Below are 22,833 nucleotides of genomic sequence, written 5' to 3' on the forward strand. Positions count from 1 at the left end.
GCTGTATTATCTGTAGGAAAGAGCTATAGAGGGAAAACAGAGTGCACATATCATACATACATCAGAACAGATCTGTCTCTGGAGTCACTATATGATATACTTGCAGGCTTCTATTGTTTCCTCCATTCTCACATTAGGCCACACATTTTCAAAAGAAGAGATAGTGTCAGAACTTGTATTCTATATTGTCCAGAGAATGATCTACAATGTACCAAGCAAAAATAAAAGAATAGCAAATTATTAGTAGTTACATAGCAAAACATCACCAAATCAGACACTCAGAACAAGCAACATAAATCTACCTGGAACTCTTTAAAGTTGTCAACTGGAGCTCCCCATAGGATAAGTCTGTGAAATAGCAGAATGAGTGATTCCAGGTGAGAGAACAAATAACAGATAGGGCTGGCAGCATCAAATTGGGATCTCATGACATCCAAAAGAAATCAGCTGGTGAGATTGAGGTGGTCAGCTAGTTCTACTTGAACTGTTCTTTCATGCATGAGCTCCCCACGTGTGAACTTCCTGTGACTGAACTTTCAGATTCTCTTTTCTAATACATGCCCTTACATTACATCATAAAAATAGTCATATTTATTGGATATAGGTTACTTTCTAGCTATTTTCAAGGACAAAGTGATTTAATCTTAGTCTGTTTTATTCTTCTCTTCCCTTTTTATCAGAAAGACCACCAGAGCTTTAAGGACATTTGACACAACTTGTTTGGGTATGAAATGTGCTCGAGCCAACTCCAATATCAGACGTAATTTCTCAGTGAACTCAAACAACACACTACAATTTACTAATGTAATGAGCATTACATCTAGTTTTTATTCCTACTGAGGAAAACAGGAGTCAGGAAAAAAGTACCTGCAACTAATTGTGATAAATATCTCTGAGCACCTGCTTAAAAATTTCTCTTGACTAGAAACTGATAGAAAGAAATTAGTGAATCACATGCATACTATGACAGATCATTTGTTGTGCTTTGTTTTGAGATAGTCTTGTTAAACCAAGACTACTCTGGTACTCACAATTCTCCTATACCAGCTCTCTGATTACTGAAGTTACAGATATGTGCCACTATATACACTCTGATTATCTTATTTTTAGTATTTTGGCTCCAATTACTTCTATGTGTGGGAAGTTATTATTAAAGTTGATTTCTGGGACCTAAACACAATAGGTTCTCCATATAGGTTTATATATGTATATATATATGTGTGTGTTACATGTAATATATATATTAATATTGTATATTGTATAAAATTGACAGAAAAATTAAGATAATTTTACTTGCAATAGTTAGGCAAATATACATGCCATTCAAGTAATATATAACTTAACTGTAAATATTCAGATTAACATAATTCAATTCTTTTATTTCTAATTCTCTGGGGCCCATACTTTTTAAGATACAGGAAGCATGAACATGGAAACCTTTATTAACCACTGAATGAACACTTCCATGGCTTCCAATTGTTCGGAATTGACATAGTTTCAAAGTAACAGATTCTATCCTGTCTGCACATTAATTTAACTAGAGACAAAATAGTTTTAATTTGTGTCTTTATAATTATTTTTTCACACAGATATCAAAATATTGAGAGAAAATTTCCTCAATGAGAAGGAAGGATACATTGGCAGACACAGGCAGATGTACTTTAGACTGAAACATATTATGGAGGGTTCCATTATCCAATTCCAATGTCATATGAAACTATTCATCAGCTAATTATTTTTATAAGGATAGTATTTTGTATGTTTTAAGTCTACTGTGATTGATTTGTGAGTGAGCAAGGGGTGTAGATGTTTAAGACTGGAGGGAGTAAAAGGAAGAGAGGATGGTGTATTCTATTAAAATAAAAAATTAAAAAGTACCATGATTAAAGAAATTATGAAATGCCAGAGACCTTCTCCAGGTTAAGGTCCCAAAAAAGATGTGTGGAGTCAGTAGGGGCAGGGACTGATATGATCTGAGGATGAATCCAGATTGCTGCCTGCATGTTTGTGGAAAAAGGGAACCCACAGAGGCAGCTGACCTGAACTCTGGGCCAACAGTTAGGGAAACTGCATGGGACTGACCTAGACCCTCTGCATGTGTGTGACAGTTGTATAGTTTGTTCTGTTTGTGAGGCTCCTAGCAATGCGATCAGGATCTGTCCCAGGCACTTAGCTGACTTTTGAGAACCTATTTCGCATGCTGGATTACATTGGCCAGCCTTGATGTGTGGGTAGATCAGTCCTACCTCAACTTGATGTGATAAACTTTGCTTAAGACCAAGGGAGCCCTGCCCCTTTCTGAATAGAGAGAAAGGAGGAGTGGATGGGAAGGGGAGTGGATGGGTAGGGGGACTGCAGGAAAGGAGGGAGGAGAAACTGTGGCCCATATGTAAAATAAATGAAAATGTTAATTAAGTAAAATAAAAAGAAAAAAGCTACACATTTTATACTCAATATTTTAGCCACAGACAGGATTGAAAAAAGCAGGCTCAATCCTCTGGGACAAGATTGGTCATTAACTTCATTACAACATTTTTTTTTTCTGAGATAAAAGTGAAAAGTTCAACAAGGATCTAAATGTCTATTGTTTTCTGAGGTTTATTAACTCCCCATTAAGCCAGTGGAAGAGTCACAAGTTCTTCTTGCTAGAGATAAGGTTAATGACTGTTTTTAATGAACAGGAATTTTCTCTCCTGAGGCAATGGAGACTCTTATCCAAATGTCTGACCTTGGGAAAAGGATGTTTTTCTGGGGACCAGATACAGTACTGCATTTTAAGAGTAATTTTCATTCCTCGAGGGTCTCGATGCAGCATTATACTGTACTATTCCCTAATTTCACTCCTTTGTGTGTTAGTCTTACTGTATCTATCTGTTCTGCTCATATGTTCCCAAATGGGAAGGTCCAAGGTCTTACTCTTTTCTCACTACATAGCACTATTCTGATTCCTCTATAATTTTTAACTCTTGTCCTTAATGACCTTAGGATCTGGATCTGGATTGTGTGCTTTAGTCCTTGGTGTGATGTGTGTCCAATTAGTAAATCTCTAACTTTCCTGTTCTTGGTGTAATCAGGAGGCATAGTGGGGATTCGTATGTGCTAAGTCATCAAACTTTATGGTTTCACAGTGGTGGGGATTTTTCCAAAGAATTGTTTTCTTTAAAGAGGCTTCCATTTTATATATTTTCATTCTTCAAAGTCTGCACAAAGTTTCCCAAAGGAAAAGACAATAGGGAAATCCCATAATACGTACTAGGAATCATTAAAATTGAAAGTAAAAGGGTCCTGGAGAAGTGTGATCTGCAATATTGAAATTCTGAAACATTGTCAAGCAGTACTAATTGCTAAGCAGCCCATGCCATTAAATGCATTTTTTTCAACGACTTCAAATCCAAGACCTTCTTTAGGTTCTACTCATATTGCATAGGTAGGATTTTTCTATCTTTTACCATCTTATTGAAATATTTTGTTTCTTTAATTTTATTGAATTATTTCAATTACTTAATATTTCATTTATTCTTTGAGAATTTGATAGCCAACAAATATATTTATTTTCTGAACTCCATTCTGTGGCACTATTTCCTTTACTGGAAAAATGGCATGTTGAAATTTATTTGTGTATCATGAAACTGAACAGACTACTAGTATAATATTGACCTGAAATCTTACTAAATAGGATATTGGGAGATAAGGTTATCTCTTTTTAGAGAAAAACTAACACAAGTGATTAAGAATGACATCAAAGGTAGGTGATGCACTGGCAATCAGAGAACTTTACCCAGTCAATTTATTTAAAGTTCTTGTTTGGGTGTCCTCAAGAGTGGTAGAGTTAGATCTTAAGGTTCTATTCCCACCTCCCATTGAAAACACTAAGGACTTGTGACTGTACAAGTTTATGCTCCCATCAGCAATACCTAGGTGTTCTAGCTTCCTTTCATCCCCACCAACATGAGATGTCATTTGTTTTATCCATCTTGGCCAGTCTGGTGGGTATTAAGTTCAAATCTCAGAGTAGTTTTGATTTACATTTCCCTGATGACTAAGAATGTTGAACATTTCTTTCAGTATTTCTTAGCCATTTATGTTTCATCTTTTGAAAACTCAATACTTAGTTCTATACCTCATTTTTAATTTAGTTACTTGTTTTCTTGATGTCCATAATTTTCCCATATACTTTAGATATTAAACTTCTAATGGATGTCTAATTGCTAAAGATCTTTTCCCATTCAGTAATCTGTTGCTTTGCCTGAATGGTGTCTGTTTCAGTTTCGTGAAGTCCTATATATTGCTTGGTCTTAGTGCCTGTGCAATCCATGTTAGTGGGCTTATGAATCTCAAGTGGTAGACTTTTATTCCTGAGGATCTGCATAAGAAATATATGAGTTTTGGGTGCTTTTTTACTTGTCTCATTATTTAAATAAATTCTCTTTTTTAAAAGGGTTGTGGTTAATGAAGAGATAGAGAATCGCACAGGTGTCTTGGAATTCCATCTCATGGAGCTCTCAGAGGATCCAGAGCTGCAGCTTCTCCTCTTTGGATTATTCTTAGCCATGTACCTGGTCACGATGCTTGGGAACCTGCTCATCATCCTGGTCATCGTCCTTGACTCCCATCTCCACACACCTATGTATTTCTTTCTGTCCAACTTGTCTTTGGTTGACATCTTTTTCATATCTACTACAATCCCAAAAATGATTGTGGGCATTAACATGCACAGCAGAATAATTTCCTATGCAGGCTGCTTAACACAAATGTCTTTTTTCCTCCTTTTCGTATGTATGGATGACATGATTCTAACTGTGATGGCTTACGATCGTTTTGTTGCCATTTGCCACCCCCTTTATTATACAGTAATTATGAATCCTCAGGTTTGTGTTATCTTAATTTTGTTGTCATTCTCAGTGAGTATTTTTGATTCACAGCTGCACAATTTGATTGCCTTGCAAGTTACTTGCTTCAAGGATGTGGAAATTGAAAATTTCTTCTGTCACCCTTCTCAACTCCTTAATCTTGCCTGTACTGATACACTCATGAGTAACGTAGTAATATATTTTATTGGTGTCATACTTGGTATTTTTCCTGTTCTAGGGATCATTTTCTCATACTGCAAAATTTTTTTCTCTATTCTGAAAATCCCCTCCTCAAGTGGGAAATATAAAGCCTTCTCCACTTGTGGTTCTCACCTGCTAGTAGTCTGTTTATTTTATGGAACGGGGATTGGTGTGTACCTTGGCTCAGCTGTGTCACATTCTCCACGAAAGAATGCAGTGGCCTCACTGATATATACTGCAGTGAGCCCTATGCTCAACCCCTTCATCTATAGCCTCAGGAATAGAGATTTCAGTAATGCCTTGAAGAGATTACGAGGTAGAGTTTTCTAATCTCATAGCCCATGACTTCCATTTAGGACAATGACTAGAAATAAAATCTGTTGGTCACAATGTTTTTGAAGCCCATGAGTTAAATTCTGCATCATGTTTTTATTGTTGTTGTTTGGTTGTTTTTAATTTTTCTTTTTAAAATAGTATCACATTGCCTGGTGGTGTTGATGCACACCTTTAATCCCAGCAAATGGGAGGCAGGGACAGGTGGATCTCTGTGAGTTTGAGGCCTTCATCGTCTACAAGAGCTAGTTCTAGGACAGCCAGGGCTGTTACACATACAAATCCTGTCTTGAAAAACCAAAAAAATATGGTCACTGGTTGTTGGGATGAATGTTGAATGGCAATAATTTCAACAAATTGTTGCAAAAATTTCAGTTCAAGAATGTGAATAATTTCTGAATATGAATGGTATTTTGACTGTTGTCCCCAAATGTGTATGTGTGTGTGTGCGTGTGCACACATGTGTGTGTGTGTGTGTGCGTGTATGTATGTGTGTGTTATGTACAGCTGGGTCTAAAATCTCTATTCAGCAATATTATCAATATGTAATTCAAAGGTCAGATTAGAGGTTTTAAAATTGATCTAATGGACATTTCACTTAATTCTAGAGCCAATTACTGCTTAATGTTTATGGTCTTCAGTAAGCATTCTCATGATAATTGAATTCATTGTAATTGAATTCATTTCTTTTCATTTATTCTTTGAAAATTTCATAAATAAATATGATAGATTATGGTCCAAAATAATCATCTCTCCATTATCTCTTTTGTTTATTAAATTTTTTTAAATTAAAAATTTCCACCTCCTCCCCACCTCCCTTTTTCCTCCCCCTCCCCCCACTCCCCACACCCCCTCCTCTCCCCCTCCCTCTCCAGTCCTAAGAGCAGTCAGGGTTCCCTGCCCTGTGGGCAGTCCGATCTCCATTATCTCTTATACTTCTCCAAACCCAACAAACTCTCACTCCTTCTACCAAGTTCACATTCCACTTTCTTATCTCTCTGGGGTTTTTTGTGATCAACTGGGTTAACTTAGGCTACACACATATACATGAGATGAAGTGATCTACTGAACTGCTAGTGTCTCACAGTGCTTATTATCACTGCGGACAATGACTTCCCCTACATTAGACTGATATTAGCTTTGATGTATGGGACAAGTTCTATGAGCCCTTTATGATATGTTAGGTTTCTGCACTAGGTCTTGTGGAAGCCCTACACAGACAATTATTGTGAGTATATGAGTATAATGGCCATAAAACAGCATTTCACTGCTATCTAAGTAGTTATCAGGCTATTATGTCTTTCTGCCTCCTTTTCTGTGATGATTCCTGAGCCCTAGATGGGTAATACTGGTTTGATATTTAAAGATATACACAATTATTCTTATCATTTTGATCAACTATGAATCTTAACATTAGTTGTCAAACTGTATAAATGGAAAGTTCCTTGAACAATTATGAGAGTAATGACAGTCTAATGGTACAATATTTAAGAGGCATTTTGATAGAATGTATATTTTACAAAACAAAAGATATATATACACTCTTAGCACTTGTGACCACAATATATCTTGGACTTTGTCCAGTCCACAGTACTGAGTATGAGCTGCCTTAGGCCACAGAAAATAGTTGATTATCCTTATAGCATAGATGACATGACTGCATAAGTACAGAAGTTTAACTTGGCTGCTTTCATTTAGGGTGAAAACAAATATGACTATTGATTTATACAAATAAAGCTTATTTTTATCATTCTCATTATATTAATCTCTCTTATCTATTTCCTTCTGAAAATCTCATTCTTACTAATACTTTTTCTACTTTCATGTCTTTTTTCTTTACCTTTTATTATTCTTTACTATTGTGTGTATGTATGTGTGTATGTGTGTGTGTGTGTGTGTGTGAGAGAGAGAGAGAGAGAGAGAGAGAGAGAGAGAGAGAGAGAGAGACAGAGAGAGACAGAGAAAGACTCACTGAAGTTTTTCTTATGCTTTGTTGTCAGTCCTGGGATTAGTTCTTGCAGACCAGGCTGGCCTTAAACCCACAGAGATCAGCCTGCCTCTGCCTCCCAAGTGTTGGGATTAAAGGCATGCATCACTGCCTGGCTTGACTCGCTGAATTTAATCTGGTTTTCTGACATGTGTGAGGATGCTAAAAACACATATTTTAGAAAGTTTATATAGTAGTAGGTATCCATATTTCTTTTTGTTTTGAAAATTACTGTTATTTATTCCTTTCAGCTTCCCTCTTCTAACATTCTGTCATGTTCATCCCAATTTCATATTTTCCATTCTTTAATTCCCCTAAACCCTTTTCAGTGCAGTCTATCTCGGATACTTTCAATGCCTCTTCTCATGTTCATTTATTGGCAGGTATTGTGAATGAAGCAAGACACCTAGAAATACAAAAGTAATATCCACAATATTTTATGTTTCTGGGTCTGAGTTATTTTACTGAGAACGATTGTTTCTAACTCTATTCATTTATCTGTGAGTTTCATAATAATATTTTTATTTATAGATCAGCAATATTCCATTATCCACTCATAAGTTTGAGGAAAACTGGATTTTGTCCAGTTTGTGGCAACTAGAACTTTTATTGACAGGCATAACTATTTTTGAAGATTATGGCATGTGAGAACAGAGAAAATTAGGGAATCAGTAGAGTATATTTTTTTCAATTTTTCTGTGAAGTCTGGCATGCACGTATAGTATATGATATAAACAAAGCTTAGAGAAGTTGTATTTCATTTCAGGTACACACCTTGAAATATGTTGTTTCTATTTTTTACAATTAAGTATAATATCAGATTCTTTTTCTTGGCTTAGTTAGTTTGAGATATGTTGCTTTAATAACTTCCATGAAGAAATGTTGAATTTTACCATGTATTTTCTTGTTTTTCTTAATATTTATATTTTGCAACTCATTATGATAATACATAAGGAGATCAAGTCTAAGAGTAGAAATAGAGTAAGGAAACGAAATCCAGGCCAAAGGCACAAAAAACATATTCAAAAGAATCATCAATCAAAAAGGAGGTCCTTATCAAGGTACAGAAATCAAATAGACTGTCCCAGAAAAGAAATTCCTTACAACACATAATAATCAAAGCATTAAGCATACAGAACAAAGAAAGAATATGAAAAGCTGCAAGGGAAAAAGACCAAGTAACATATAAAGGCAGATCCAATAATGGCAGATGATTTTTCAACATAGACTCTTAAAGTCAGAAGATTTAAATACCTAGATAGATATTATGCAAACTTTATAGATAATAAATGTCAGTAGAGACTACCATACCCAGAAAATTTTAAATCACACTAAATTGAGAAAGACATTGCATAAAAAATACTAAATTTAGCAGGGCAGTGGAATCACACGCCTTTAACCCCAGCACTCAGGAGGCAAAGGCAGGTGGATCTCTGTGATTTTGAAGCCAAGCTGGTCTATAAGAGCTAGTTCCAGTACAGACTCTAAAGTGCTTTGGAATTCCTACCACCAGTAGCCTGTAAGTTACCTGCCCACTTGGGCATGGCCTCTTATACTATATATACCAATGTAAAGCACACCCCCGGCCTCTTTTCCAGCTGCATGATTTGGTTGCTGTTCCCTGTTTCAGCAGAAGACTATGATCTGTGAGTGTGCCCCTAAATAAATAACCCTTTATTATTCTCAATTCTGAGCTAGTGTGAGATTTCTTTTAAGTGTCCTTCTTCATCTGGCGCCCAGGATGTAGACTCCACACCTACCAGGTGGACCAGCTTAAAGGTGCACAGTCTAGAAAGTCTCCCAACCCTGCCTACTTGGCTTGCTTTAACCTAAGCAACTTTTTGTAAAATTCCCTCCACAGAAGAGATAACTGCATTCAGTGACTTGGAAATTTCCCAAGCTTGTGAACATCGCCTCCCCCACTGTTGCGTTCCTTGCCACGTGGAGACTTGTGCAGCTTCAGTTTGTGCTCCCTACCTGTGAGTTTTAGGATTCTTGTTCCATGTATGGAATTGATTTAATTGCTTTTAATGTATCAAGCAAAGCATATTTCTCAGTATTTAACCAGTACCAAGGCAGGAAACCAAAGCGGCTCAGAACTGTTCATGTTGCCACTGGTTGCATCGCTGCTAGTTGTGACTCTGCAACCATGACACCTGCTGGACAATAAAGAATATTACACCTAAAACAATTTCCATAACTGGTAATTAATGAATCAATAAACCTGAAAGTTATATAATGGCGGAAACATTACTATAGAATCATTTAGTAACTTTTTTGTTAATACTGTGGATTGTATTCTGCAAGGCTTATATGATTATTGTGATACATCCATTTATTGGATATTGGGATTCAGTTTTTCTTCATATTATATTCTTTTTCTATTTTTATTTATTTATTTTTTTATTGAAAAAAATTTCTGCCTCCTCGCAGCCTCCCATTTCCCTTCCCCTCCTCCGCCCCTCTCCCCCTCCCCCCACTCCTCTCCCCCTCCGTCTCCAGTCCGAAGAGCAGTCAGGATTCCCTGCCCTGTGGAAAGTCCAAGGTCCTCCCCCCTCCATCCAGGTCTAGGAAGGTGAACATCCAAACTGGCTAGGCTCCCACAAAGCCAGAACATGAAGTAGGAACAAAACCCCATGCCATTGTCCTTGGCTTCTCATCAGCCCTCATTGTTCACCATGTTCAGAGAGTCCAGTTTTATCCCATACTTTTTCAGTCACAGTCCAGCTGACCTTGGTGAGCTCCCAATAGATCAGCCCAACTGTCTCAGTGGGTGGGTGCCCCCTCGTGGTCCTGACTTCCTTGCTCATGTTCTCCCTCCTTCCACTCCTCATTAAGACTTTAGGAGCTTAGTCCGATGCTCCAGTGTGGGTCTCTGTCTCTATCTCCATCCATCGCTAGATGAAGCTTCTATGGTGATATGCAAGATATTCATCAGTATGGCTATAGGATAGGGTCATTTCCTTCTCAAATTTTGCATGCAAATGGATGGAAATAGAAAACACTATCCTGAGTGAGGTAACCCAGACCCAAAAAGAGGATCATGGGATGTACTTACTCATTATTGGTTTCTAACCATAAATAAAGGTCACTGAGTCTATAATTTGTGATCCTAAAGAAGCTAAATAAGAAGGTGAACCCAAAGAAAAACATATAGTTATTATCCCTGCTATGGAAGCAGAGAGGGAAATCAGAGAAGCATCACCTTTCACGATCGCCACAAACAACATAAAATATCTTGGGGTAACTCTAACCAAAGAAGTGAAAGATCTATTTGACAAGAACTTTAAGGTACTGAAGAAAGAAATTGAAGAGGATACCAGAAAATGGAAGGATCTCCCTTGCTCTTGGATTGGGAGGATCAACATAGTAAAAATGGCAATTCTACCAAAGGCAATTTATAGATTCAATGCAATCCCCATCAAGGTCCCATCAAAATTCTTCACAGATCTTGAGAGGACAACAATCAACTTTATATGGAAAAACAAAAAACCCAGGATAGCCAAAACAATCTTATACAATAAAGGAACTTCTGGAGGCATTATCATCCCTGACTTCAAAGTCTATTACAGAGCTACACTAATAAAAAGAGTGTGATATTGGCATAAAAACAGAGAAGTCGACCAATGGAATCATATAGAAGACCCGGATTTTAACCCACAAACCTATGAACACCTCATTTTCGATAAAGGAGCTAAAAGTATACAATGGAAGAAATAAAGCATCTTCAACAAATGTTGCTGGCACAACTGGATGTCAACCTGTAGAAGAATGAAAATAGATCCATATCTATCACCATGCACAAAACTCAAGTCCAAATGGATCAAAGACCTCAATATCAATCAGAACACACTGAACCTGATAGAAGAGAAAGTGGGAAGTACCCTACAACAGATGGGCACAGGAGGTCGCTTCCTAGGTATAACCCCAGCAGCACAGACATTAAGGACAACATTGGATAAATGGGACATCCTGAAACTGAGAAGCTTCTGTAAAGCACAGGACACTGTCACTAAGACAAAAAGGCAACCCACTGACTGGGAGATCTTCACCAACGCCGCAAAAGACAAAGGTCTTATCTCCAAAATATATAAGAACTCAAGAAACTAGACTTTAAAATGCTAATTAACCCAATTAAAAAATGGGACACTGATCTGAACAGAGAATACTCAACAGAAGAAGTTCAAATGGCCAAAAGATACTTATGGTCATGCTCAGCCTCCTTAGAAATCAGGGAAATGCAAATCAAAACAACTTTGAGATATCATCTTATACCTGTCAGAATATCTAAAATCAGAAACACCAATGATAGCCTTTGCTGGAGAATTTGTGGAGGAAGGGGTACCCTCATCCATTGCTGGTGGGAATGCAAACTTGTGCACCACTTTGGAAAGCAGTGTGGCAGTTTCTCAGGAAATTCGGGATCAACTTACCCCTGGATCTAGCAATGCCACTCTTAGAAATATACCCAAGAGATGCCCGATCATATGACAAGGGCTGTTGTAATAGGAGCGGCGGGGCTGCTTTCCCTGTACCCTGGCCGCCTGGCTAGCTTATGCCCCGAAATAACAACACACAAATTGTATTCTTTTAAACACTGCTTGGCCCATTAACTCTAGCCCTTAAAGGCTAATTCTCATATCCTGATCAACCCATCTCTAATAATCTGTGTAGCATCAGTCTTACCGGGAAAGATTCTAGCCTATGTCCATCCTGGGTCAGAGCTTCATCACGTGTTCCTCAGAGAGCAGAGCTCTCGCTTCCGCCAGGGAGAGGGGAGCATGGCGTCTCTCTGAGCTCACTTCCTCTTCCTCCCAGCATTCTGTTCTGTTTACTCCTCCCACCTATGTTTTAACCTATCAGGGCCAAGTAGTTTCTTTATTGCTTAACCAATGAAATCAACAGATTGATATATGACACTCCCACATCAAAGGGCATTTGTTCAACTATGTTCATAGCAGCATTATTTGTAATAGTCAGAATCTGGAAACAACCTAGATGTCCTTCAATGGAAGAATGGATGAAGAAAGTGTGGAATATATACACATTAGAGTACTACTCAGTGGTAAAAAACAATGACTTCTCAAATTTTGCATGCAAATGGATGGAAATAGAAAACACTATCCTGAGTGAGGTAACCCAGACCCCAAAAAAATAGACATGGGATGTACTCACTCATAATTGGTTTCTAGCCATAAATAAAGGTCAGTGAGCCTATAATTTGATATCCTAAAGAAGCTAAATAAGAAGGTGAACCCAAAGAAAAACATATAGGTATCCTCCTGGTTATGGGAAGTAGACAAGATTGCCGGGCAAAAAATTGGGATCTTGGGGGTGGGGTGGGAGGGGGGTAAGGGGAGATGGGGAGAGAAAAGTAAGAAGGGGAGGATGGGGGGAACTTGGGGAAACGGGATGATTGGGATAAAGGAAGGTTGGATAGGGGAGCAGGGAAGCACATATGTTAATTAAGGGAGTCATCTTAGGGTTGGCAAGAGACTTGGACCTAGAGGGGCTCCCAGCTGCCCAGGGTGATGTCCCCAGTTAGTTCCTTGGGCAGCTGAGGATAGGGAACCTGAAATGACCCTATCCTATAGCCATACTGATGAATATCTTGCATATCACCATAGAACCTTCATCTGGCAATGGATGGAGATTGAGACCCACACTGGAGCACCGGACTGAGCTCCCAGTGACCCAATGAGGAGCAGAAGGAGGGAGAACATGAGCAAAGAAGTCAGGACCACAAGGGGTGCACCCACCCACGGAGACAGTGGGGCTGATCTATTGGGAGCTCACCAAGGCCAGCTGGACTGTGACTGAAAAAGCATGGGATAAAACCGGACTCTATGAATATGGCGGACAATGAGGGCTGCTGAGAAGCCAAGGACAATGTCACTGGGTTTTGATCCTACTTCATGTTCTGGCTTTGTGGGAGCCTAGCCAGTTTGGATGTTCACCTTCCTAGACCAGGATGGAGGGGGAAGGACTTTGGACTTTCCACAGGGCAGGGAACCCTGACTGCTCTTCAGACTGGAGAGGGAGGGGGAGAGGACTGGGGGGAGGAGAAGAGGAGTGGGAGGAGGGGGAGGGAAATGGGAGGCTGGGAGGAGGCAGAAATTTTTTTTCAAAAAAAAAATAAAAAATTAAAAAAATCCCAGGTATAGTCAGCCAAAGCAATGCTAAGAAATCAAATCTTATGTGAAGTATTAACAGTTTTTAGATTTCAGATAATACTTCAGAGCTGTAGAATTAATAGCAGAGCCAACCGTACTGAGACAAAACAGAAACACAGATACATGAGGTAGAGTAGAGGACAGAACTACAGCTACCCTGTTTTATTTCAAGATGCCAGAAAACACACATAGGAAGTTGAACAGCATTTCAAATAAATATTGCTGGGAAAACTGGATTTCAACAGGAAGATGAAAAGAGAAAATTAAACAAATCTTCCCAAATCCTCATCCCTTATTCTGTACAAAGTACAATTCCAAGTGAATTAAGGAACTACACATAACACTGGAAACAATAATCCTAACACTGGAAAATCCCTAATCTCTGCAAGTAGGGATTAGGCTCCAAAGTATAGGCAGAGGTAGAGATTTTCTAATCTACTCCAGTAGTATAGAAAATGTGAAAAATTGACAAATGGAATCTCACAAAACTTCTGGGTACAGAAAACTGTCAAGTGAGATTAGTCATCCTGGATAAAGCGAGAAATCTTTAGAGTTTCATTGATCAGAGGATTAGTATTGATAATTTATACAGAGAGCTCAGAAAACAAAACAACAAGAACATAGAAAACAAAGAACTAAACAAAGTTTAGTTTATTTCCTGTTGATAGAAATGCAAACTACTGTTATCACCTTGGAAACTGGTCTAGAGGTTTCTAATACAAAAATGGAAAGAAAGCTATTATTATGCCCAGCTCTGAACTCCTGAATATGCACCTTTTGTACCTTATCCTACTACAAAGATACTTATACAACATTGTTCATTTCTTCTCCACACACAATAGCTAGGACATGGAAAGGACTTAGAAGCCCGACAGTAGAATAGATTAAAATGTGGTATATATATACAATGGAATAGTAAGTAGTAGTAAAAATTGAAAGAATAAAAATTATAGATAAATAAAAGGGACTGGAAAGAAACTGACCCAAGCACCTAGGGCCCTGAAAGAGAAATAGTGAATGTTCTCTCTCATGTGTAGATATTAGCTTTTTATCTTTTGTTTTAGTCTGTTTCACATGAAGTATGAATAAAATCAGGTAAAGTAAAAATAGGCCATTGGTGAAGGAATGCATTATAGGAGTCTGAATTATAGGTAAGACAAGAGTAAAAAGAAGGCATGTTTGATGAAATACGGCATATCCCAGAAGGGTCATAGAAAGTTCTCAGAAGTCAACAAAGGTGCAAGATAAACCAATGTGGAAACTTACTATCTTGCAGTCCAATAATTTAAATTTATTATTCATGGCTATAGCATGAAACACGATATAAGACAGAGGTATATTAGTTATTATAGCTATAAGCATGGAAGGTGAAAGGAGAATATAGGAGTTCAGAGGTAGTGGGTAGAAAGTGTGATGTGGGAGGTCCTTCTGTATATGTGTTGCTTTTATTGATTAATGAATAAAGAAACTGCCTTGGTCTGTTATAGGGCAGAAGAGAGGTAGGTAGAGGAAACTAAACTGAATGCTGGGAGAAAGAAGGCATAGTCAAGAGAAACCATGTAGCTGCTGCCAGGAAGTGATGAGCCAGAACCTTGCTGATAAGCCACAGCCACATGGTGATACACAGATTAATAGAGATGGTTAAATTAAGATGTAAGAGCTAGCCAATAAAAAGCTAGAGCTAATAGGCCAAGCAGGGATTTAAGTGATATAGTCTCTGTGTAATTATTTCAGGAGTCTGGGTGGCCAGGAAACGAATAAGCAGCCTCTCCCACTACAGAAGTGAGTTCACAAAGACTAAGGATATATGAAATTGCCCATGAAAACATTGATTAATAGATTAGTTTCAAAATACCTAATTAAAGAAAATTAAAAACAGAAGAACATCATGTAGGTACACAATACTGCTCCAAGAAGTCATGGGATATTAAACAAAAGTAGCAGAAGTAGTTGAGAAAAACATCCCTATGAGTTTAATAAGAAATTATTTATCTTTCTGAAACTTGCAAAACTTACTTAATATGATTATTTCTAGATGGATCTATTCTTTCTGCAAATGAAACGATTTTGTTAATCATGGCCAATGTTCTTTGTGTAAAAAAAAATCTCATATTTTCTTTATTTATTCCTCTATGTTTGGAGATGCAGGTGCCTTTGAAACTTAGCTATTGTGAATAAAGCTGAAATAAACATTTACAGGAAATTATTTCTTTGATTTGTTGACTTAGAATTTTTGTACAAATAATCAGGAATAGAAGAGCTGAGGGTTATAAGGAAGAGCATTATTTAATTGTTCCATATGACTACAATATTACTGCACTAGTTTATATTCCATATATATATATATATATATATATATATATATATATATATATATATATCCTCTTTTGTTCATATCTCAAGTATAATTTACTGCTATTTGTTTTTTTAATCACTGCCATTGTTACTGGGATGAGATGAAGTATCAGTTTAGTTTTGATTTGAATTTATATGCCAAATAGTGAAGTTGAGTATTATTTGTTTTGTTTTGTTTTCCCAAGACAGGGTTTCTCCATGTAACAGTTGTGGCTGTCCTAGAATGAGCTCTTGTAGACCAGGCTGTCTGTGAACTCACAGAAATCCACCTGCCTCTATTTCCCAAGAGCTGGGATTAAAGACATGCTACACAACCACTCAGCTGAAATTATTTCTTAATTCATCAGTATTTTAAAACTTTAATATAACCCCAGATATATTAATTTAAATATATATTTTAAAATATAGTTTACATGGACTTTAGAGAGGGGTATGTCTTGTGAAAATATAATGTTACTTAACTGTTTCACTTTAAACCTGGGGTTTTTACTCAGTTGTTGTGGGTCTTTCTGGATATAAATGATTTGTTTATGCTTAAGAGAAGACAATTGAAGTCTTATTGAATTCAATTAAGGGCAAACTGAACGAATATACATTTATGTAGTAGTGGAGTGGAATGAAAGCCATAATACCAAAGAAGTTGTGTTTTTAGGTGTAAATAGTTGGAATAACAACTCATCCTTCAGAAATGATGGAAGGGTTTGTGCAATTATATTGTTCTTTTCTGAAACCTCCAGAGGGCACTTTTAATGTCCCTGTTCCTTAGGCTGTAGATGAAAGGATTCAGCATAGGTGTGACCACTGTGTACATCAGTGAAGCTACTGCACAGTTTTTTGGAGAATTTGATACAGTTGAGCCAACATATACTCCAACGGATGTTCCATAAAATAAGCAAACAACTGAAAGATGAGATCCACAGGTGGAGAAGGCTTTATATTTTCCACTTGTTGATGGAACTCTCTTGATGGAAGAAATAATTTTATAGTAAGAGAAAAGGATCACTGAGGTTGGAAATATACCAAAAAAGGCACCAATAAAATGTGTGACTATGATTTTGCTGAACATTTCATAACAGTCAAGATTTAGGAGTGGTGAAGGATCACAAAAATAGTTAGAGATTTGAATATCCCTGAAGTATGTAATTTGGAGCACAACCAAATTGTGTACCTGAGAGTCTAAAAGACTGGCCAAAATAGATATCAAAACTAAGAATGCACAGAGGTGAGGGTTCATAATGGTTGTGTAATGCAGGGGATGACAGATCGCCACAAACCTGTCATAGGCCATTGCAGTCAGAAGCATACTATCCATACATGCAAAAATTATGAACATAGACATCTGTGTTAGGCAGCCCACATAGGAGATGTCTCTGCTTTGAGTTTGAATATCCCAAATCATCTTTGGAACTGTGGTGGAGATGAAACAGATGTCAGACCAGGAGAGGTTGGAGAGAAAGAAATACATTGGGTTATGGAGCTGGGAATCAGAGGTGACAGCCAGGATGATGAGCAGGTTTCCAAGCACTGTAACTACATACATTAATAAGAACAATCCAAAGAGGATGGGCTGCAGTTCTGGATCCTCTGAGAGGCTCATGAGATGGAATTGTGAGACAACTGGTAGGTTTTGTGCTTCTGTATTGTTTGGACACCTTTGGGTAAACAAAATTAATTGGAAAAATTACATAAAATAAGGCATAATTACATTATAATCTCAAATATAAAAGAAATAGTTTAAAAAGGGGAAACCCATATATTTTAAATTCAAATTATTACAAGCAAAATTTTCTCTTGAGGATCACTGATGTGGGAGTGTCATATCAATCTGTTGATTTCATTGTTTAAGCAATAAAGAAACTGCTAGGCCCATTTGATAGGCCCACCCTTAGGTGGGTGGAGTAAACAGAAGGGAAGGCTGGGAGGAAGAGGAAGTGAGGTCAGACTCCACAGCTCCGCTCTCCAGAGCAGACGCCTTCAGAGATACGCCATGCTACCCGCTCCAGGGAAGACGCACGCCATGCCCCAGCTCCGACCCAGGATGGACTTAGGCTAGAATCTTCCCGGTAAGCGCACCTAGGGGCGCTACACAGATGATTAGAAATGGGCCAGAGCAGTGTTTAAAAGAATACAGTGTCTGTGTAATTATTTGGGGCATAAGCTAGCCGAACCAGGCAGGCGGCTGGGGTGTTTGGGGACGCAACCCTGCCGCCGCCCCTATTACTACAAATGACGCCCAGACGTGTGGCTAACTAAACCTACTTAAAAAACCTGAGAAGGCTTAAAAATAAGTGAGAGAGAGTTTAACACAGATTTTTGCTGTTTGTTGGTGGCGTGCTGTAGAGAGATTTCCTGATTCGGCAACAGCAGCAGAAAAAACGCTGTGTCATTTCAAAGAGTGGCTTCCTGGGGCTGTGCCGCCAGTGCAAACTCTGGCTTTATGTTTGTGTTCCCGCTTGGGATCTGAAGGAGAGTGCTCTGAGACCTTGACGATGACTCAGAGCTCCGTGCCTGCTCCTGGGCAGAAGGCAGAATCAGGCTTAGGCAGGCGGAAGAGCATGGCGGATTTCTGCTGCCATACAGAGATGTGTTTTCAGACTGCTTAGTGCTCTGCGTGTCAGATCTGGATGTAACTTGGATGAAAAGAATTTCTGTGCTGCACGCTCAGTCTCAGAATTAAAGTGCTGAGTGCCGCTCCTACCTGGTAGCCTCAAGAGGCTTCCTGACTCAGCTTTAGCTGCAAAACTCTGCGGCTCATTAAGAGGTCCTGCCACAAAACACTTAAACAGTGTTGATGAAAAGCTGAATGCATGCTTTTCGGTTTTCAGCCGTAGCAGGAAAAAAGCTGCGCTGTTTAAAAATGCCAGCTTTCTGGGCCATCCTGCCAGGGCAAACTCTGACTGTTTGAGGCAGGAGGGCCGGCTACTGAGAGAGGACTTGAGTGTTGTCTGTTGTAGCTTGCTGGCTGGCAGGGACCTTGAAATGCTATAAACATGGCTACAGCCAATACCTCAGCCATGAGGCTGGAAAGCTAAGGATCCAGCCGGCGAAGCCACACCTTTAGTCCTACTGAGATTGCTTGGTAAATTAAAGACTCATGTGGTCAAAAAACAGAGAGATATACAGTAAAGAGAGATTCAGAGACAAAGAAAATTTCTAAATGGTTTACTGTGTGTTAAAAATATATGCAAGCTAAAAGTTGAAGTTCTTAAAAAAAAAAAAGGAAGAGAGTTGTTGTGTGTCCTAGTACACACCTTTAATCCCAACACTTGGGAGGCAGAGGGAGATAGACCTCTGTGACTTCAACGTGTGGTAGCACACGCCTTTAATCCCAGTGCCTAGAAGGCAGAGACGAACAGATCTCTGTGAGTTCAAGGTGTAGTAGCAAACACCTTTAATCCCAATGCCTGGGAGGCAGAGACAGGCGGATCTCTGAGAGTTCAAAGACAGCCTGGTCCACAGATATACGCTCAAAAAGCAAAAAGTTAACTTAGGAATGTCTCAGCTTAGATTCTTAAGCGCCTAATGATTTAAAGGTGCAAATCAAAAGTGCTCCTGGATAGTAAAAAATTGCAGATTCACAATAGGACAGATTCAGACCACTGAATGAGTCACACTGTTGGATGAATGTACGTAGGCTTGGGAGAGAGAAGAAAAAGAATATAGAGAATAAAGTTAATGGTTTAAAAAAAAAAAAGGTAAAGTCTTTAAAGAGACAGAATAAAGTAAAGTGATAGAGTAAAAATAAGCCGCGTAAAGATGAAAAATTCACAGAGAGTCTGGATTCTTTGTATTATTGTGTTTTCTTTAAAATTTTTGACTGTGAAGGAGCTAAGTACAGAGAGACATTTCATTACATGGGCTGCCAAGCTAAACCAGAATGGATATAAGGGTATTACGATTTCAGAATTTGGGTCTAAGGATATGATGCTTTGGAGAGAGTCTTCTTTTGTTTTCACAGAGGATGAGACTCTATGGATTTCTTCTATCCCGATTTGGTATGATAGACCACGACCTCCTGAAATGTTCCTGTGAACGCCCTCAAAAAATTACGTCACTCAACTGCCAACTGAGATAAACCTGGCACACAGGTTACACCCTAAATAATCTGATTAACGACGTCCCCATTCAGCAGGAAGCAGTTTGGAGAGAAAAAACTGCGCCCATGTTCCCAAATATAGTTTATAAATGTTCTTTTACATTTAAAGGGGGAAATGATATAGGTATGAATAATTTGCATTGGTATGGATTTTAAGGTCAATTTTGTTATATGTATAAATGTTTCTGATGTAACTTTTACTTGATAACTTATATGTAATTTTGCTATGTTAAGGTTAAAGCCTTCCTTTTTTTTGTTTAAACAGAAAAAGGGGAAGTGATGTGGGAGTGTCATATCAATCTGTTGATTTCATTGTTTAAGCAATAAAGAAACTGCTAGGCCCATTTGATAGGCCCACCCTTAGGTGGGTGGAGTAAACAGAAGGGAAGGCTGGGAGGAAGAGGAAGTGAGGTCAGACTCCACAGCTCTGCTCTCCAGAGCAGACGCCTTCAGAGATACGCCATGCTACCCGCTCCAGGGAAGACGCACGCCATGCCCCAGCTCCGACCCAGGATGGACTTAGGCTAGAATCTTCCCGGTAAGCGCACCTAGGGGCGCTACACAGATGATTAGAAATGGGCCAGAGCAGTGTTTAAAAGAATACAGTGTCTGTGTAATTATTTGGGGCATAAGCTAGCCGAACCAGGCAGGCGGCTGGGGTGTTTGGGGACGCAACCCTGCCGCCGCCCCTATTACTACAGATCACCACTTATACCATCAAGACAAGCCCAATAATTTACAACTTTCTGTTTGGGTTTCCAATTTACAAATCTCCTTTCATACAAATCTATTTTTGAGGAACTAAACTCAACAGGCTCTTAAAACCAAGGAAATTAGAAATCACATGTTTAGATCATGGCAAAATACATCTATCCTTTTTGTTGACACAGAGAAGAAAATAATATTGTTTTAATTTAAAAATTATTCCAATTACAGCAAAATTAAAGTCAGAATATATCATATATTTTCTAAAAAACCAAAATTTTCTTCAGTTAAATTATTATGAAAACACCAATTACATAAACTATATTATTTTGTACATTAACTTAATATGGTCCTTTTAGACAGACAAAGAAATTGTTATAAGGGAATATTTTAAAATCCTGTACTATCTTTAGGGAGAAAACCTAAAAGAAATGAATGTGTAAGTGGAGAGGTCATTTGTTCATTCCAGCCACTCAGAACCAAAATAACCACACAGAAATTGTATTAATTAATCACTGCTTGGCCCATTAGCTCTAACTTCTTATTGACTGACTCTTATATCTTAATTTAACCCATTTCTATTAGTCTGTGTATCACCATGAGTTTGTGGCCTACCAGCAAAGTTTCAGCACATCTACCTCTGGCCACAGATCCATGGTGTCTCCCTGACTCTGCCCTTCTTTCTCCCAGCATTCACTCCAGTCTTCCCCCTACCTAAGTTCTGCCCTATCAACAGGCCAAGCCAGTTTCTTTATTCATTAACCAAGAAAAGCAACACACAGACAGAAGGACCTCCCACACTGTGAACGAATCTCTAGAATCATCAAAGTACCAAACTAAGCCCAGAATTCAACAAACTAAACATAAACATTGTAAATGAGGAAGAGGAAAGTAGATTTCTTACTAAAAGTATTCAGGGACAGATCAGTTTACAGCTGAATTCTACCAGAATTTTACAGGAGAGAGAGAGAGAAACTTTGTAAATCACTTTCAAAAACAAAGAAAAAAACCCACATCTTAAGTCCTTTAATGAATCAAAGAACATTACAAAATCAAAACAAGGTACAGACAAATCAAAAATGATAACTTCATGTTAACATCCCTGGTCAATACAGACCAAAAATGTTCAATGAAATACTTGCAAATAGAATACAGACACACATAAAAAGAGTTATTTACCATGATCTTCTTGGCTTTATCCCAAAGAGGCAGAAATTTTCAACATGTGAATGCAATAAGCCACAAAAATTGGCTTAAAAACAAAAATCCCACAATTATCTCAAGTGATACAGGCAAAACCTGTGGCAAAATCCAACATGCCTTCATCAAAAAAGTATTAGAGAATGTAGGTCTAGAGGGAACATATGAAACATAATAGAAATCTATATATGAAAATATGCAGTCTAAATATATATTCATTCAATCATTCTAAATATATAAAAGCATGAAAGAATCCCATTGAAGTAAAGAATCAGAAAGGACTGTCAACTAACCCCACTTCTTTTTGATATTGTACTTGAAGTTCTGACTGATATAAAAAGGATACTAAATTGACACAAATAGGAGAATTCAATCTATCCCTATTTGCAGATAATATGATTTTATGTATTAAAAATCCCAACACCACTAGCAGAAAACTGCTAGAAAAAAATTCAGTCGTTTGGAAAAATATAAGACAAACTTCCATAAGTCAGTAGCTATTCTATATGCCACACAACTGCCCTTAACTGCTGAGCCGTCTCTCCAGCCCCTTACCTCCCTTTAAAGTGGGCATAATAAATCACCTACCTAAAGAACTTTTCACCCTGGAAAACCAATCCTTCCAAGACCTCTTTATTCATCATTCACCCCACTCAATACTTAAATGTTTAAGTTGATTCTCTGCTGGGTCATGATCAAGATCCAAAGTCATTCCTTTGTTTTGTGCCCATGAAAGGCTCAGGCTTATTTCTCTAGGGTTGATGTAAATATATGATGAAATAACCCCCTGATACTGTCATCCACCAGAGGAGAATACACATCACTGTCCCCCTGTACTTTCAATTTGCAATCTTGAAGGCCGGGAGTAATTATTGACTCTTTTACAACCTTGGAGACAGAATGCCCAGAACTCATAATTACACAAGTTGTTAC

At 38.1% G+C, this 22,833-nt stretch overlaps 2 protein-coding genes across 2 annotated transcripts; one reads left to right on the top strand and one right to left on the bottom strand.

Moving 5' to 3' along the window:
* Positions 1-4,448: 4,448 nt before the first annotated feature.
* Positions 4,449-5,381, top strand: LOC142847254 (olfactory receptor 7E24-like). Its single transcript, XM_075967971.1, has one exon. The coding sequence runs from the start codon at positions 4,494-4,496 to the stop codon at positions 5,379-5,381; it is 888 nt and encodes a 295-aa protein (XP_075824086.1). The 5' UTR covers positions 4,449-4,493.
* An 11,227-nt stretch (positions 5,382-16,608) lies between these two features.
* LOC142847255 (olfactory receptor 7E178-like) lies at positions 16,609-22,593 on the bottom strand. The gene is made up of 2 exons (XM_075967972.1): positions 22,567-22,593; positions 16,609-17,553 (listed from the first exon to the last, which is right to left on the bottom strand). The coding sequence occupies exons 1-2, from the start codon at positions 22,591-22,593 to the stop codon at positions 16,609-16,611; spliced, it is 972 nt and encodes a 323-aa protein (XP_075824087.1).
* Positions 22,594-22,833: the final 240 nt, after the last annotated feature.

Source organism: Microtus pennsylvanicus, chromosome 3, assembly GCF_037038515.1.
Source record: "Microtus pennsylvanicus isolate mMicPen1 chromosome 3, mMicPen1.hap1, whole genome shotgun sequence".
Classification (NCBI taxonomy): domain Eukaryota; kingdom Metazoa; phylum Chordata; class Mammalia; order Rodentia; family Cricetidae; genus Microtus; species Microtus pennsylvanicus.

Bases quoted from the DNA above. Each gene is read 5' to 3' on its own strand.
- LOC142847254 (XM_075967971.1), top strand. From the start codon at position 4,494: ATGGAGCTCTCAGAGGATCCAGAGCTGCAGCTTCTCCTCTTTGGATTA.
- LOC142847255 (XM_075967972.1), bottom strand. From the start codon at position 22,593: ATGACCCAGCAGAGAATCAACTTAAAC. The intron at 17,554-22,566 runs ATTTAAGTATTG...TTGTTTACCCAA, and splicing joins AGCAGAGAATCAACTTAAAC to AGGTGTCCAAACAATACAGA.